The 17,024-nt window shown below is 35.5% G+C and overlaps 1 protein-coding gene and 1 pseudogene across 1 annotated transcript; both read left to right on the forward strand.

The window, feature by feature from the left end:
- Positions 1–6,131: 6,131 nt before the first annotated feature.
- LOC131597795 (uncharacterized) lies at positions 6,132–8,962 on the forward strand. The gene is made up of 13 exons (XM_058870463.1): positions 6,132–6,269; positions 6,419–6,686; positions 6,898–6,988; positions 7,073–7,200; positions 7,274–7,364; positions 7,445–7,607; positions 7,697–7,854; positions 7,932–8,052; positions 8,133–8,303; positions 8,387–8,431; positions 8,527–8,571; positions 8,655–8,714; positions 8,798–8,962. The coding sequence occupies exons 1-13, from the start codon at positions 6,132–6,134 to the stop codon at positions 8,960–8,962; spliced, it is 1,644 nt and encodes a 547-aa protein (XP_058726446.1).
- Positions 8,963–10,075: 1,113 nt separating this feature from the next.
- Positions 10,076–17,024, forward strand: part of LOC131597796 (uncharacterized) — a 43,803-nt pseudogene continuing 36,854 nt past the window's right edge.

A 17,024-nucleotide genomic window follows, 5' to 3' on the forward strand; every position in this document is an offset into this window, starting at 1 on the left:
GATCGTAGAGTGAAGCAGTTACGAGGTAAAGAGATAGCAACGGTGAAAGTGGTTTGGGGAGGACCAGCCTGTGGAAATGTTACATGGGAGTTAGAGAGCCAGATGAAGGACTCTTACTCGGAACTTTTCGTCTAAGGTATGTTTTCGAGGACGAAAACTCTTTTAGTGGGGGAAAGTTGTAACACCCCATAATTTCAGTTTATTAATTTAATTTGGATTTAAATTAAATAATTGGAATTTTAGTATTTTATTTGGATTTAATTGGGAAATGATGGAATAAGGGCTATTGGGCTTGTGGTGTGATGTTAGTAAAAGAGGGGTGCGAGTTGGTTAAGCCTTTTTACTAAGTTATATTCATTTTTATTTTATTTTCATAAAATAAGAAAAGGAAACATTTGGGGAGGGAAAGGAAGAACACGTGAAAAGGACAAGAGAAGAGAAAGAGGCAAGGACGTGAAACCGGAAGGAAAGCATTCAAGAAATTCATCGAGGTAAGGGGGGACTCTTCCTTTTAGTATCTATTATGTGATCTTAGGTAATAGGTAGATTGACGTATGGTTTGATTCAATTAGACATTGGGGTTGTTAGGTTAGGTTGTTCTAAATTGGATTGAATTGATGATAATTGTGTGAACTAATTGGTTAATAATGCGTTTAAATGATGTTTTGTGGTGTATAATTGAATGTATGATGATTATATGCCTGTATGTGATGTCAGGAATCATTTTGGGGTGAAAAGGGTGTGAAATCGCAGGGTCTGTCGCAGACTTGGGGTTTGCTGAAATCGCAGGTCTGCTGAGCGGAGGGGGTCCGCTGAGCGGAGGTCCCAACGTAGTTCTCTTCTGTTGGACGTCGCTAGAGGTCCGCTGAGCGGGGGTCGGAAGAATTTCGCTTCTGCCTTGTGTCGCTGAGCGAACCTTGCTGTGTGTGAATTTTTCTAAACTTTAAAATGACGTATCTTTTGATCCGTGTATCATTTCTTAGTGCCGTTTTGGACGTTGTGCAAGCAATTAAATGTTTATATGATGAATGATGAATATGGGCGGTGGCCGACTTTATTCCTTTAAAACTCGATTTAATTACTTGATGGGAATTGAACATTGTGTGCATATGAGATAGGTGTGACAATGTAGTTGATGTGATGATGAATTGATTGTGATTATTATTATGATTGTGATGAATGCATGACTATTTGAATGATGTTGAAAACATGTACATACTTATTCGGTGATGTGGTGTTGAGATGAATTGTTCATCGTGATTCGGTGATGTTTTTAAGTATGTTATGTGTGTTTCATTCATTCATATGCATTTGATGTTGGATTCCGGTGATGTTGGATCATTCATGGACATATTTCCCATTGTGCGGAAATTGTGTCGGTGGGCCTTATCTCGATGAGGCGTAGATCGGTTAGGTGGATTGATTCCACGGTTTATTGGTACCACATGCATAGTGTCAGTTGTGTCATATGCATTTCGTCATATTATGATTGTGTGGATTTCGGTGTTATGTGTTGTAATCTAATATTGTGTGGATTGATGAATAATGGATGTGAATCTCAATAAGTATAATTGGGTGAATGGTATATTATGATGCTTGTTGCTTATGAATTGCATAATATCTACTAACTGCGAATGAGACTCACCCTTACATGTTGTCATTTTCAGATTGAGGAGTAGCGACATTAGTGCTTGGTGAGGATGACTCGTAGAGTTTATCCACTTATGTTGGGTCGTGTCGGTCATGCTCTGGTCTTGTAACACTGGGAAACGAGAGTTTTAGAGTTTTACGAGATTACTCTGTTTTATTTGATATGACTTGTATTTCCATTTGGTCGTATTTAACATTGTTTCTTATTCCGCTGTGATAAACATGATTGTGTTTTGGTGAATCGTTTCCTAATGAAGCATGACTTTGACCTTAGTTGATTTAATTATTTTAAATAATTGTGGCACCCTTGTGCATATGTTTTTACTCTGATATATTTACTTAAATTGCCGCGGGGTTTAGAAGGGTGTTACAGTAGTGGTATCAGAGCATAGTCGGTCGTTTGAGTCAGAGTCTCATGTCAGTTAATCCCTCGTATACGATTAGTGTAAGGTTGACACTATCGATACTTCTTGTTCTAATGAATATTGTTTTATATTTAGCAGAACAATGGCCGGAAGAGGAGGAAGAAACAATGATGCAATTGCTGAGGCTCTGGGCATGATTGCTGGTGTTTTACACACTATAAATTCTGCATCTTTCATATTCAAAAACACCTTCTTCATTAACAATTCCATACTCATAAATTTCATTATTTTTAAGTGTTTACAAATCAGAATTTTCTGTGAAACTTTCTACATTTATTTTCATTGAAAATTTATTCTAAGTTTCATACATACATTGTGAACACTTATATACTCATTGAGAATTGTTTTGCTCGAAGAAGAAGATCAATCTAAGATTGATATTGCTCTCCATCTTTCATCATAAACTCTTGTATCATTCAAAAATATTATTTCTCCTTACTATCCAGGATTGTTGGAAGTAAGTGTTGTGTTTTGAAGAGGATTGTTCTTCATTCACATTAGTGTTGTTTGATCTTAAAGGTGTTAAGAACCTTTGATCACCCTATAGGTTAGATAGTAAGCATAGGCTTGTACAATAATTCTAACTATAGTGAAATCTCTTTCGTGTTGGAAAGGGGACTGGAGTACTCTCGGATTGTGAGGGGAACCAGTATATATCCTTGCGTTCTTTACTTTTCCGCATTTTATTGCTTTCATGACTATTACCAAGAAAAGAAAAGAACCATTCAAAAACCTTCATATTTTAAACCAAAAATTGTTAGAAGTATTCTCATAAAACCGATTGAATTTTTGAAAACCTAATTCACTCCCCTCTTAGGCGTATCTTATACTTACATTAATTCCTTTCCAAAATATCATAATGTCGTTAGCATAAAAATAATGTGAGGGAACATACTGATTTTTGACAGCACTAATTAGCTTCAAGCTATTATTAAAGACTAGATTAGATAGGCCTCTAGACAACACCTCTTCAGTCATACAAAACATCAACGAAGATAACGGATTTCCCTACCTAACCCATTGTTTGCACTTGAAGAAGCCCTTAAGGTTACCATTTATACAAATGGAGATATTTGCAGAATGTAAAATGGTTTTAAACCATTTTGAGAATGTAGGATGGAAACCAAACCTATCCATGACTTTGAGCAAGAAATCTCAGTTAAGAGTATCAAAGGTCTTAGAGATCGTCTACCTTCATGGAAACTTTACCTCTAAAATATTTCCTGTTCAGGAGGTTAGCTTCCTCCGAGGTCAGTATGATGTTATCTCTTATTGATCTTCCATGAATAAATTTCTTTTGTTCTTTGGAGATAATATTAGGTATTACATTACTAAGCCTATCCGCCCGGGTTTTGGATATAAAGTTTTGCTTAAAGTTTGAAATATATTACGTCTCTTAAAATTTAATTTTATACGTTTTTTAATTTTTTTAATTTTTTAAAAGGTTTATGATTTTAATTTGAATCAGTTTGAATTTAAATACCTTTACACGACTAATAATAAGAATAGTGATAAAAATAATTAAATAAAAAACATACTTAAAAATTAATAGGCTAAATTACAGTTTTGGTCCCTATATTTTAGATTTAAACAATTTTAGTTCCCCTCTCATGGTTTTTCAAAGAAAATCGATAAGATTTTTATTTTTCAACTTATATTTTTATCTACAAAGTTCAATAATAGATTTATATACAATAATTTGTCATGTTTTACAAGTAATTTGTCATTTAAAAAAATGAAAATATCGTTAATTTTAAGTCCAAAATTATCAAAGGGGACAAATACTGTTTAAATCTAAAATAGCAGGACCAAAACTGTTTAAATTCAAAATAGGGAAACCAATTTTGTGAATCAGAGAAAATAAGGGGACCAAAACTGTAATTTAGCCAAAATAATAAAATGAAGAGTATAAAATATTTTTTTCATTAAAAAATTCAAAAAATATAAAAGTTCATTTCACTTTAATAAATGATTTAGTTTAGAAAAAAAAAATTGTCCAATAATAGTATGATACGATTTAAAATTTAAAACCGGTGAATCGAACAAATAATTTAGTGCAGTTTAATTTTACACAAATTAAAATAGTTAGACTATTTGAGTGGAATATAATTATAGTTCAATTCCTTTCAGTTTGATTTTATTGGTTAAAATATATATCATGACACAATTTTAGTTATTAAAATTGAGTTGAATTCAATATTGAAAAATATTCTTATGATAAGATATTTGATTCGTCATGTGTGTTAATAAATATTAATTGTATCACAGGCTATTATGTCATCAAAATTATCTTATCAATTATGTCATGAAATTAGAATATTAATTGTAGTTAGAGTATATCACAAGCTACCAATAAATCTATCAGAAATGTCTAGAATTTCCTGTCTTCTCATGCTGCCACATCAAATACTCTTCCTACAAAATTTCACGTAATTTGAATTTATAATATAAGAAAAACCCATTTATTACTGATTTATTGTGGATGAAAAACCTTCTGTGAGACCTCAACTTCTTTCTTCACAAACAGTTATTCCTCCATATTCTCATTTTCTATTTTCCACATTTCAAATCGATTTTATCATTAGTCTTAGATATATAATCGATCATACTTACACATTTTCTATCATGTTCATGAAACCTTAGAGTGGAGATTTTGGTTTAAACCATTTTTGCAATTTGAGTCTTTCCCACCACTATTCAGGGTGAGACATGTGATATAAAATATTATTGATATTTATTTATTGTAAGGTCAAAGAAATCATTGATTGATTGAATGATTGTAATTTTTAATTTATTGTGATGGTAATTTTTAACTTCTTATTAATAATAGTTGAAGCATTATGGTCTATTTGCACGTGATCTTAAAAGAATAGTTTCTTGGTATAATGAATCAACACCCCTATTTTCATAATTAGTATATATTATTTCAAAATGATCTTTAATTTTTTATATTTTAAGTGCAAATAATAAATAAGCATTATGATCTATTTGCACGTGATCTTAAAAGAATAGTTTTTTGGTACAATGAATCAACACCCCTATTTTCATAATTAATTAGTATATATTATTTCAAAATGATCTTTAATTTTTTATATTTTAAGTGCAAATAATAAATAAATCTCATTGATTGATTGATTTTATGTTTGAGTGATATTTATATTAAATTTTAATAATTATCAAAATTGTAGATATTACAATATGTAAATAACATAATATTTTATATTAATTTATAGAACTAAAGAATATTTTAATTGGCTTAAAAATGCATTTTTACCCCTAACCTATTCTTTACATTATCTTCAGCCCATGACCCATTTAGCAAATTACTCTATGTATAAGCTATATAAAGATTTGCAATATTGGATAAAATTTTGATGTGGGACACACCATAACTCTTATGTTTCACAAAACAAAACTACCCCCCATTGTAGTAGCTTTAAAGCTGCTTACAAATTTTACACCTTATTCCTCAATCCAACCATTTCATCACAACCATTTCAACACAACACAAATATTCTTTGTCTGTTATATCATTGGATCATTTTTTTGATGTTGTTTATTATCTTCTGATCCATTTTAAACAGCATCTTAAGACCCAAATTAACGTTTTAAATTATGTTTTTTTCAAGATCTAGTAAAGTCAAAGTTAAGTATTCTATTACAACCATGATGCAAACTGAAAATCCATATCTATAATATAAGAAAATCAATTGTTCTTGAAATTCCATATTTACCCTTCTTTGCAATTTGGACTGACACTTGGATGCTCTAAACGACTACCTTCCAATTGCCCACTTTCTGTCTCCACCTTTTTCTTCCTTGCAGATTTCAAGCTTCACGTGTGACACTGTTTCTATTTCCCTCGAGAAGACAAACTTTCAAATACCATGCTTTTCCATCATATCACTACTTGTCACACCTACTCTACTTCATCTTCCCCCTCCCTCTTCAGTATCCCTCCCACAAACTTCTATCTTCCTCCATCCACCCTAAATCTGTGTTGAACCTTCGTTTTCATTTTCTCTCCACCGAAAAGTCTCGCTCCCTCTCTCTACCATGGCCAGACCGTTCGAAAATATTGCCGACATCAATGACACAAAGGATTTGTGGAAGGTGGCGGTTCGTGTGGAGCATAAATGGAGTGTTATTTCCAACAACAAAGAACACTTTGAAATGATTTTTGTCGACAAAAATGTAAGGTTTAAACGTTGCATTTTTTAAGATCTTTTGAGTCAATAAAAGTTTTGCATTGTTTGTTTGACGTTGCTGCAGAAAATAGATGTTAGGGTTTAGTGTTTGATATATGTATAATACTGTATTGACTCATATGATACCTTTCCCAGGGGTGTGATATCCATGTTGTTGTACCAACGACGTATATGGCGGCATACAATGACAGATTTGCATTGGACCAGACCTATACAGTGTCGAACTTCAAAGTTGAGCGTAATAACTTGGTGTTTAAACCTTCTGGCCACGGGTTTATGGTGAAGTTTACTGGAGGAACAACTGTATCTGATGTCAACAAACATGAGATACAGCCAAAGCAACACATGTTTACGAGTTTTGTTGATATTATAACCGGGAAAACTCGGAAGGATATGCTTATTGGTAATATAATATATATTACCAATAATGTTCCTCTTATCTCTTTTGTTTATATGTTTATCTGGAATATAATATGTATGTTAATGATGTTTCTCTGATGATTTTGGTTTACATGCTTCTCGGTAATATATACCATAAATAATGTTTCTCTGATGTGTTTTGTTTATATGCTTATCGGTAATAACATTTTATTGTTGATATATATGACTCCCAGACATTTTTGGTATTGGTGAAAGTATCGGGTATGCCCAGAGACATCGCGGAAGTAAGAAATTACAGGTTAATTTGGTCCTAAGGGATGCAACGTATGTCTTTCCACCTTCAAAGTCTATCCGAGTGTCTATTTATGTATATGCAGTTTACTAACTACCATCATTTACCATGCCCAGGAACAATACAATTAATTGCACCCTTTGGGAGACTTATGCTGCTCAATTCTTCAAGGTTGATGAAGAACGGGTTAATACGTCCGTTCCAATTGTTATAATGCTTCGATATGCAAAAATTAAAGAAGAAGGTTGGACTTTTAATACTCTTTTATGCAAACTTTAATTTCAATGTAAGTTTATAGTCTTCTTTTTTAAATGCAGGACAATATCCTCTTTCGGTTACAAACACCTTCCATGTTACGCAATTACATATCAACGCAGATTTGCCAGCAGTGAAGCATTTCCTTGAAAGGTATCCTAAATACTTTGATATCTCTCCTAAATAATAGTTTATGATTCCTTACATGCGTGACTCCCGAGTTTATGTTGCAGTATACCTAAGGAGACTATGAGCGCGGTCTCTAGCCAGCTTAGCCTAAATTCACAAAACGTCTCCCGCTCCACGAATTCTGACAATTCGAGACAAACTCCTATGCAGAGATTGTTGTCTGGTGCTTTGGCTCTGCCTCTCATTGAAATAAAGAAACTGAAACAGGTGCGAAGGGATCTTCATGGATATTAACTGATTTCCAAATACACTGCCACATAATATTCTAAGGCAATTTCCGATTTTCTTCAATGCAGGTCTCTTTCTGCGCTACCGTTGTTGAAACCAAAAAACTGATTGCCTCTTCCTTCGGCTGGTGTTACCGAGCATGCCATTCATGTCCTAAAGCTGCACGTGGTGATGAACCTCCTTTCATATGCGATAACAATCATAAAACGGAGGCTGAAATATGGAGGTGAAGTTAATTTTTTAAATGTTCACTCCTTATCATTAATCACTCTTTGTTAATGTTTGTTTTAATCCATATTCCAGGTATAAAATTGAAATAGAGGCTGTGCATAAGGGCGTACCTTGCAAATTCATATTTTGGGACTGGGAATGTACGGATCTCTTGGAAATTTCTGCTGCTCAAATGCGGGATACAATGATACAGGTTAATTACTTATATCACTATATTCATGGTTGCTTTTTATTCAACATTTGTTTTACCAATGTTACTATTTTGTTTCAAAGGCTGGAATCACTGATCCTCTGGAGTTCCCATTAGCTCTTGATAAGATGCTTGACTTGGAGCTGGCTTTTAGAGTTAAGTGGCAGCCAAGCTGGGACTCATGCTCCGTTGTTATGCTCATTAAAGATAAACCCTTTGTCCAACAATTAAAGGCTCCGTGGGAACATACACAGGTATTAAGTAACCAACTTATCGCACGCGTTCTTTGATTTACAATCCCCGCAATCTGTACTGATCTTTAATATGCTTTTGACAGAAGGTGTCCACTTCTCAGCCCTCCGTAACACCTCTAACGGAGCAGGTATTATCATGCCTTCGTGATAATTTTATTACGCCGTTTATGTCTTTGATTTACAATCCCCACAATCTGGCTGATCTTTAATATGCTTTTGACAGAAGGTGTCCACTTCTCAGCCCTCCGTAACACCTCTAACGGAGCAGGTATTATCATGCCTTCGTGATAATTTTATTACGCCGTTTTTGTTTGCATATCTCACCAAAAATATTGGATACCTGTTATGTAGATTAAAGAGAGCGTCGACGAAGCAAAAACTGATGCTGCAGAAGAGTGTGAAATTCTTACGGTATCCTTCCAATGACTGAATATGTGTTTGGCATTTCAACAGCAAAGTAAATGAAAATAACACTTGCGATTTTGTTCTTACAGGATGTGGAAATTACATCCAGGCATAATCCTGATCCGGTCACACCTACTGCAAAAAGGCATATTGGTGATGGCTCCAACGAATCAACTACCGTGGCTGGGATGTGTGATGGAGAGCTGTCATCAACAAAACTTAAAAAAATCATCAAGTTGGAGAAGAATATTTGAGGAATATTTCAAGACTTTTCATCTTTTGCTGTCTTTGACATTTTGCTTTGTAATATTTTGGATCCATATTTTGCTATGTTCTTTATAATCATTGTTCACCACTGCAACAAGACAAGCCTAATGAGCATATATTAAGTAATCTTTCACTCTATATTTAAATAGCTTACATGTTATTACTTATTTCTTTTGGGTTTATAGAACATGTTGTATCAGCAAGTTTTCAAAACACACATGAAAAACAACTGCCCAGGTGCTGGAGAGCCTATCACCATGTTTTTCCAAATTGTTTTGTCCACATGCTTGGATATTAAGAGCCTGCATGCAAAAGTGTGGCTGCCACACACCCCATGCTTACTCAAACAAACTAATAACACTATGTTTTCCTATTTTTCATAAAATTTCTAACGTCCAAATGTGCTTTTCATTTGTTTTTTTTTTCTATCCAACCATGGTGCTATCTATTTGTTTATTATAAACTATAATAAACCAATATGAATAATATACTACATATTCATAAACTTTTATTATGGTAAACAAACAGTTACAATTTGCATTTTTCGAACAATTTCTTTTTTCCAAACCACAGACATATGCCACACATTCTTGCCTTCTTATTTATATGATGATCAACCTACCTAGGTACCTACATTAGCCTGACTGCACAATGGAAGAGGCAGAAGCAAAACTCAATCATCAAAAATGCAAAAGAAACAGCATACTTTACACTTCTCCCATTTCCCAATAAAATAATAGCCCCGTAGCTGTATTATGACTTGTTGTTCACTTACCACTAAGACATTGAGTGTACAAGTTTATTTCTACAAGTACCTATTTTTATATTTACAAATTTAAGTTTCAAATTTCCAAACTATTCTTTTTTCCCATACATATTTCATGTAGCGGGAAAACTTAAATTTTCAAACTTACCCTCTATTTTTGGGACTGCATATTCACACCATTTCACATGAGCTGTTTACATGATATAGTCTTCCAACACCTATCATTTGATGCAACCTTCTACAAAACCTCACACCACATTGACATTGTACTCATTTTGAACAGTAGTTCCTGTGGATTTTCCGCAACTGTCTGCTAAACCGACTCCTGTCAACCATGGACTCCGATTCTGCAACAAACACCGTTGATGCTTATTATGTTGCCAGACGAAGGAGAAGACTTATATTATCGGCAAGGAGACGGTCACGGGAGGGTGTAGACACTCAACGTCCTATCATCCCGGTATGTCCGAGTGTAAGTACGATTCCAGACTTCCATTCTGTTGATGAGGTTATTCCAAACTTATCTTCGGCACACAATCATTCACATGGAACCCCTGCATCCTCTAACTATCAATTCTTGGAAAATTCTGTGAATGCCGCAGTGTCTAGAAAGAAGAGGAGGATAACATTGTCTAACAAGAGGAATACACCTTATAATGCAAACAAGGAAAATATTTGCATGGCCGGAGATTCTACTATAACCAGTACTCAAACACCGACATCCGGTTTGCGTTATCCACTTGCTGGTAATCTATCTAACATCATGAACAGATCCCCGTCCCAGAGACATGCACCTCAACCTATGTCTCATAAAAAAACCAGGTTACATCGGAATTCTAGAAATAACTTACTTGCCAGATTCAACCAAACTGTTCCACCTTATTGCAACACCGACAAGGCATCTACCTCTAAAGCACCTACTCAGTGTCATGCCGCGAACTCAAATTTTACCGCATCAGCTCATTATTCAGATGATGCAAATTCTAATTCTGAAGTTGATTTGAACATCTGTAGTGGTTCTGATGATGATGAAGACGTTGATAACGAACCTTTAGTCTATTCTCATCTCGAAGGTTTGTCTGCCTTCCAACCCATGTTTATGTTCTTTCAAATATTTTTACTGCTAACGCATTTGATCCTAACCATGTTTGACAATGCAGAATACTCTGACATAGGAGATCGAGCTTGGGAATGTCCTTCATGTCACGCATATATGTGGTACCAAGAACGCATAGGAAAAACAAGGCATACCACTGTTCCAAAATTCACACGGTGCTGCAGAGGTGGGAAAGTTGTTCTTCCGCTGTTGAACGATCCTCCGCAACTGCTGCAACATCTTCTACATAATGGAACCCGTGCAGACAGTAAAAACTACCAAAGCAACATTAGAACTTACAATGCCATGTTTTCATTCACTTCGGCTGGAATGAAATTTGACAATACTGTTGCGGATGGAGGAGGCCCGCCGACCTTAAGACTGCATGGTCAGACCTGTCATCGAATAGGTACATTAATCCCGGAAGATGGAAGACTGCAATATGCGCAACTATATATTTATGACACCGACAACGAAGTAGATAACCGGCTTAAATGTTTCGGGTAATTTTACTTATGCATATATGATAATTCCTTCAATTTGTACTGTATCACCGCACTAACTGACCTTTTTAAAATTCCTCATTCAGCGACAACACTGTTATGAAGAGGGATATTGTCTCGAATCTGAAAGTTATGTTAGACATATGCAATCCACATGCAAAGGCTTTTCGAATGGCGAGAGATCTGTTGAAAGCCAACGCTTTCTTGGACTTGAAACTACGCCTAATCAGTGATAGACCCGAAGATGGACGTGTCTACAACACACCAACTGTGTCGGAGGTTGCTTCTCTTATTGTTGGCGATATCGATCCTAACACACCAAGAGACATTATCATTCACGCTCGCGATGGACATTTGCAAAAAATTGATGAGTTTCATCCCGCTTATTTGGCTTACCAATACCCTCTCATTTTTGTGTATGGGGAGGATGTAACGCCCGTATAATTTTAATATTAATTTAATTTTATTATTGAATTAATAATTAGAATTATTAAAGAAATTGTGGAAATAATAAATAAATGAGGTTTTGGCTTTTGGGCCATATGTGGAAATAGTGGAAGAAGGGGGGTGATTCTGTAAAACCTTTTTCTAATTTTATTATTTCATAAACATTGGATTTGGGAACCAAGAAAGAACGTGAAAGAAAGAAGTCTGAAGATGAGGAACGTAAAGAGGAACCAAAGAGGAAGAGGACCAAAGATCAAGAACTCTTGGCTAAGGTAAGGGGGGACTCTCTGGTTATCATCTATTATCGTGTTTTTAGATAATAATATTGATTAGGGATGTTGTTGAGTCAATTGGATCATATGTTAGGTTTAGGGAGGTTATGAATTGATGAAAATTGCATGGATTATTGGTTGATTATGTGTTGTTTTGATGTGTGATGATGAATAACGATGCAATTGATGATTAACTGCCTATATATGACGTTTAGAGACAGTTTTGGACTCAGATTGAGTCAGATCGCAGGATCTGACGCAGACCCGATAGTCTGCGAAATCGCCAGTTCGCGCCGCGTCCCCGTGTTGGCGCCGCGAAGGCGTAACTTTTTTCTCGTTCCGCGCCGCGTGCATAGGTTGGCGCCGCGAACATGTTTTTGTGGTTCAGGTCGCGCCGCGAACTTTGGTTGCGCCGCGTGCTGTAGCGTTAGTTGTTTTCTTGGGAAAGTTAAATGATGTGTAACTTTCGAACCATAGGTCTGTTTTTAGTGCCGTTTCGAGCACGATGAATCTTATGAGATAGCCTATGTTTTAAATGATGAAATGAGGTGTGAATCCAATTATTTTTAAATATGATTTTATTTCTTGGTGTATGATGTATTGTACATATATGTGATGAGATGTGTTAAATACATGATATGTTGAAATATTAATCATGTGACGATTTGTTTAATTGGATGATGTATTGTTGACATATATGAAGAAATGTGATAATATGAGATGTTGTTTTGAAAAACATTATGATGTGATGATTTGTTTAGAGTCGTATGATGATGACTGATTTGCTTTGAAATGATGTGAATACATGTGTGTCCTTATTTTTGATGATGATGATTGATGTGGACACTTGTATGTTCTTTAATGATGATGATTGATTATATTTGAATGATGCTAATGTATATAGACATACTTTGATGATGATGATGTTGATGATGAGGAAATGGGTATTTGATGATGTTACTCATTAGACTTGACGATGGTATAGTATGTTGTATATGTTGCATTCATTCATGTTCATTGATGATACTGTATCCATAAGGGTGTGTTGGATCAGTGAAGGGCATGATTCCCATTGTGTGGAATCTGTGCTGGCAGGGCCGTATCTTGATGATGTTGGATCGGTCATGGGTTATTCCCATTTGATGAGGTTGGTACCACATGCATAGTGTCAGTTCATACATATGCATACATTTATAACATGATTGGATGTATTCCAGTGTTATAAATATTGATGATGTGTTGGTTGTGTGTTTTGTTGAATTAATGTTGAGTATGATTGTCTGTTTGAAAGATGTGTTCTGTTGATGTTTGTGTAAACGATAGGTGTTCCTGATAATCTGAATATGATGAAATTGGGTGAATGATATAACTATGATGTGTTGTTATTTAAGATGCAATAACATTTGTTAACTGTGATGAGACTCACCCTTACTGTTGACATTTTCAGATTGAGGATAGCTGCTTCCGACTTGGTGAGGATTAGCTCATAAGTCAGTGTTTAGTGTAGCGTCAGGTGTCATGCTCTGATATTGTAACACTGGGGGAAACGCTAGTTTAGAGTTTATGATGATACTCTATCGTGTTGTTATTGTATTAAATTATGTGGGATATTGCATAGATGATGTTATGCTTATCCGTATGATGATTTTCCGCTGTGTAAACATGAGATGTTTATGTATTATGACAGATTGTTCCTTAGTGAAAGCATGACAATGAATTTATGATGATTTGTTTTAAATTGAATTGTGGCACCCTTGTTTTCATGTTTTACTCTGAAAATTATTTTATAAATTTCCGTGGGGTTTAGAAGGGTGTTACAATAGTGGTATCAGAGCAGGTCGGTCCGTCCGGCCAATGGTTGAGTCAGTTGAGTTGCGCGACAGTTGTATATTGTCGGCATTTTATTCCTTGGTACGCGACATGTGAGTGAATCACTGTCGGTACTTGGTTGTTTGTTGCAGGTGTTGGATTGAAACAAGTGGGGGAGAAGCTTCGCTTCTCGGTTATGTTTCAGTTGTAAGAAGATTGATTCAGTAGGCTGTTGTTGGCAACAGTGCGAGCGTTGTCGGAGTTTGTTGTCCCCGAGTTGAAAGTGACTTGGAATTAAGACTTCACTGGGAATTGAGTTGGAACATCTTGAAGGAAGATGATTAGAGGTAATTGACAGTTATTGTAAGAGAAGGAAATTAGAAAGTTGCGATGTGTCAGCTATGCTGGTGTGTTGCGAAGTTGTCAGTTGAGTAGCCTTGCGTCTCGGAAGAGGTTCAGTTACGAGTTTGCAGGGAGGATTGTTGTCGTGATGTTTCAGAGATCGCACTTCGGCGATAGGATGTGTTGCTTAAGTTATAAGGATGTTTGGAAGTGAAGAGATACGATAAGGGGTTGTTTGGAATGTGATAGAGTTGAAGAGAATGAGTTTTGGAGAGAGATTTTCGTAAGCAAAACGCAGGAAAATTGCTGAATAGCTGCAGAACTTCGAAAATTCATAACTGGAGTTCTGGACACCCGAATGGAGTTCCGTTTGAAGCGTCAGAAAGCTAATGAGATGAACTTTGTTATAAAAATGGTTGCAACAGCTGTAAGATAATTAATTGTGACAGGAATGACGTTGGTAAGAGCCGAAGTTACGGTTACTCTTGTTCTTATAACTAGACTTGTTTATGGGTACTGCATGGGATGTCAGTGTCAGTGTTGAAGGGATCGAAGGAACAATTAACAGGTTTGTTGAGGAGTAATTTTAAGAATTGAATTTACCAATTGAGAAGTTTTGGATATATCGTATAGAGTGTCACTGCATGATGTCAGTGTTGCATTTTTCGGGCAATGATTGGAAAATTCATATCTTGAGTTCCGAGTGTCGGATTGATGTGCCGTTTGAACCTACGAAGAGGAGGGATTGTGTTGTAATTTATGGGAGAGTTATAAATACCGTAGAGTGACCCTATGAGGAAAGGTTCTGAAGTCGGTTATGGAAGCGTGAAACTTGTTGAATAAGAATGCTTACTACCGTGATTGTTGGAAACAAAATTGAGTGTAACATGTTGTTGATGAGATGTTCGGTAATAAGGATGGTTTGAGGGCCGATGAATTTTAGTGAAGAGTGCATTAGTAGTAAAGATGGGATAAACTTTAGAACCCTTGGAATCGTATTTGTGATGGCAAAATAACGATAAGTATAAAAGAAGAATTGTAGGGAATTTCTAACATTTGTTGACGTGAGGAAGACTTTGTTGAGATTCCGAGTGGGATGATATTTGGACGTGAAGGATGTAATAGAATTTGGATTAAAACCACGAGTTATGAATGTTATCTTGGTCTTGCAGGTTAATTGTATGGTTCAAAATTCGAAGTGTTTAGTGATCATAAGAGTTGAAGTACCTCTTTGATCAGAAAGGGCTTAATATGAGGCAGTAGAGATGATTAGAATATATTTTTGGATTAGGATTTTTGTTTGGATTACCATCCTAATGAGGAAAATGTTGTGTTATTGTGTTGCGTAAGAAGTCCTTAAAATGTCGGTGCTAATGATGAATGAGTTGGATTTAATTGGATAATTTAGAGACTTGAGTTAGTATGTGAAGGCACTCCTAATAGTGTTAAATTGAGTATGCTAGAAGATGACTAGTGGTATTCTTGACGAGATTAGAGAAGGTCAGAAAGCTGACGTTGAGTTGATCGATAGGTTGACTTTGAATTACCAAAGTAAAGGCGGTGAATTCAGAATCGACGAAAACGATGTAATGAGGTTGAGTGATTGAATTTGTGTAACTGATGTTTTGAGCTTCAGAAGGATATTCTAGCAGGACACCGTAGTGAATTATTGGACTATGACGATGTTAGTGAGTTTGGGTGCAAACTCGGAAAGGGACACTATTATGTAGTAACGACGGTTTATGCTTAAATATGATTTTCAACTAATATTGACAAATTTAGGACTTGATCACCCTAAATCTCTTGTTGGTAGTAGATGGAATCATATAGAAGAGATAAGCTTGTTTTGTTACCTTAATGGTTTAAGATGTGATGAATACTAAGCCGTGAGAATAATCACTCACTATGTTGTGTGAACTTATGAAGAAGTGAATATGAAAGAGTGCGACATGGTGGATGATGACTTAAGACGGGTAATCAGAGTCGCGCAGCGAAAGTGTGATGTGGAGTAGTGTTATGAGTACTACTCACGGGCAGTAAAGGAATTAATATGTCAGAAGCCTACATAGAACATATGTGTTGATCTATATGTTGGATTTAGAATCCAGTGGATGTAAGGATGTCGTGTCGAAAAATTATAACTCTTTTGAATAATTTTCGAGATGACGAACATGTTATTATGGTTGTACGTAGTTAACGGGTATGCATTTGGCAAAGTTAAGATGACGAGTTGATACTATATGATGTTATAATAATTTTGTTTCGTTGTTAAGGTGATATTGTGGATTCCAGATATAATGAGGAATTATACTCTATGAAGGACGAAGTTGATTTAATTCTTAAAGAAGAGTGAGATTCAGTTTGAGCTATTATGTAAGCAATGGTATATCCAGGCCGATGAGTGTGATTATAACTACTTGTGTACACTCATTCCGATGGTTGGAATGTTTAATAGAGGAAGTAAATCAGGAATTGGTTCGTTGGATGCGAGTAAGGATTGCTAAATGGTAGATTAGTACCATGAATGATGAAGAATGATTCTTGAAACGAATGAGTAAAGAGAGTCGGAATCGGGTAAAACTCAGAAAATCTATTTGGTATAGATGATTGTGATGAGTAATCAGAGTAATGCGGAAAAGCGGAATGTAACGTGTTGGATAATTGCTGGTGTGACTTAAGAGGAGTCAGAAAGTTGAAATCCGATGATATATGAATATTACAGTTGAGTTCCTTGAAGGAAGCAGCTGGTGAAAAATGTAAGTATTATTTTATCGCTCAGATGGAAGAGTGTGTCTAAGGTTGGTATGTTGGTAG

Source organism: Vicia villosa, linkage group LG4 (assembly GCF_029867415.1).
Source record: "Vicia villosa cultivar HV-30 ecotype Madison, WI linkage group LG4, Vvil1.0, whole genome shotgun sequence".
Classification (NCBI taxonomy): Eukaryota; Viridiplantae; Streptophyta; class Magnoliopsida; order Fabales; family Fabaceae; genus Vicia; species Vicia villosa.

What these genes read in the sequence shown, in the direction of transcription:
- LOC131597795 (XM_058870463.1), top strand. Translation starts at nt 6,132, where the DNA reads ATGGCCAGACCGTTCGAAAATATTGCCGACATCAATGACACAAAGGAT. An exon ending in TCGGAAGGATATGCTTATTG is followed by an intron (nt 6,687 to 6,897) that starts GTAATATAATAT and finishes TATGACTCCCAG; the next exon opens with ACATTTTTGGTATTGGTGAA. An exon ending in TTGGTCCTAAGGGATGCAAC is followed by an intron (nt 6,989 to 7,072) that starts GTATGTCTTTCC and finishes TACCATGCCCAG; the next exon opens with GAACAATACAATTAATTGCA.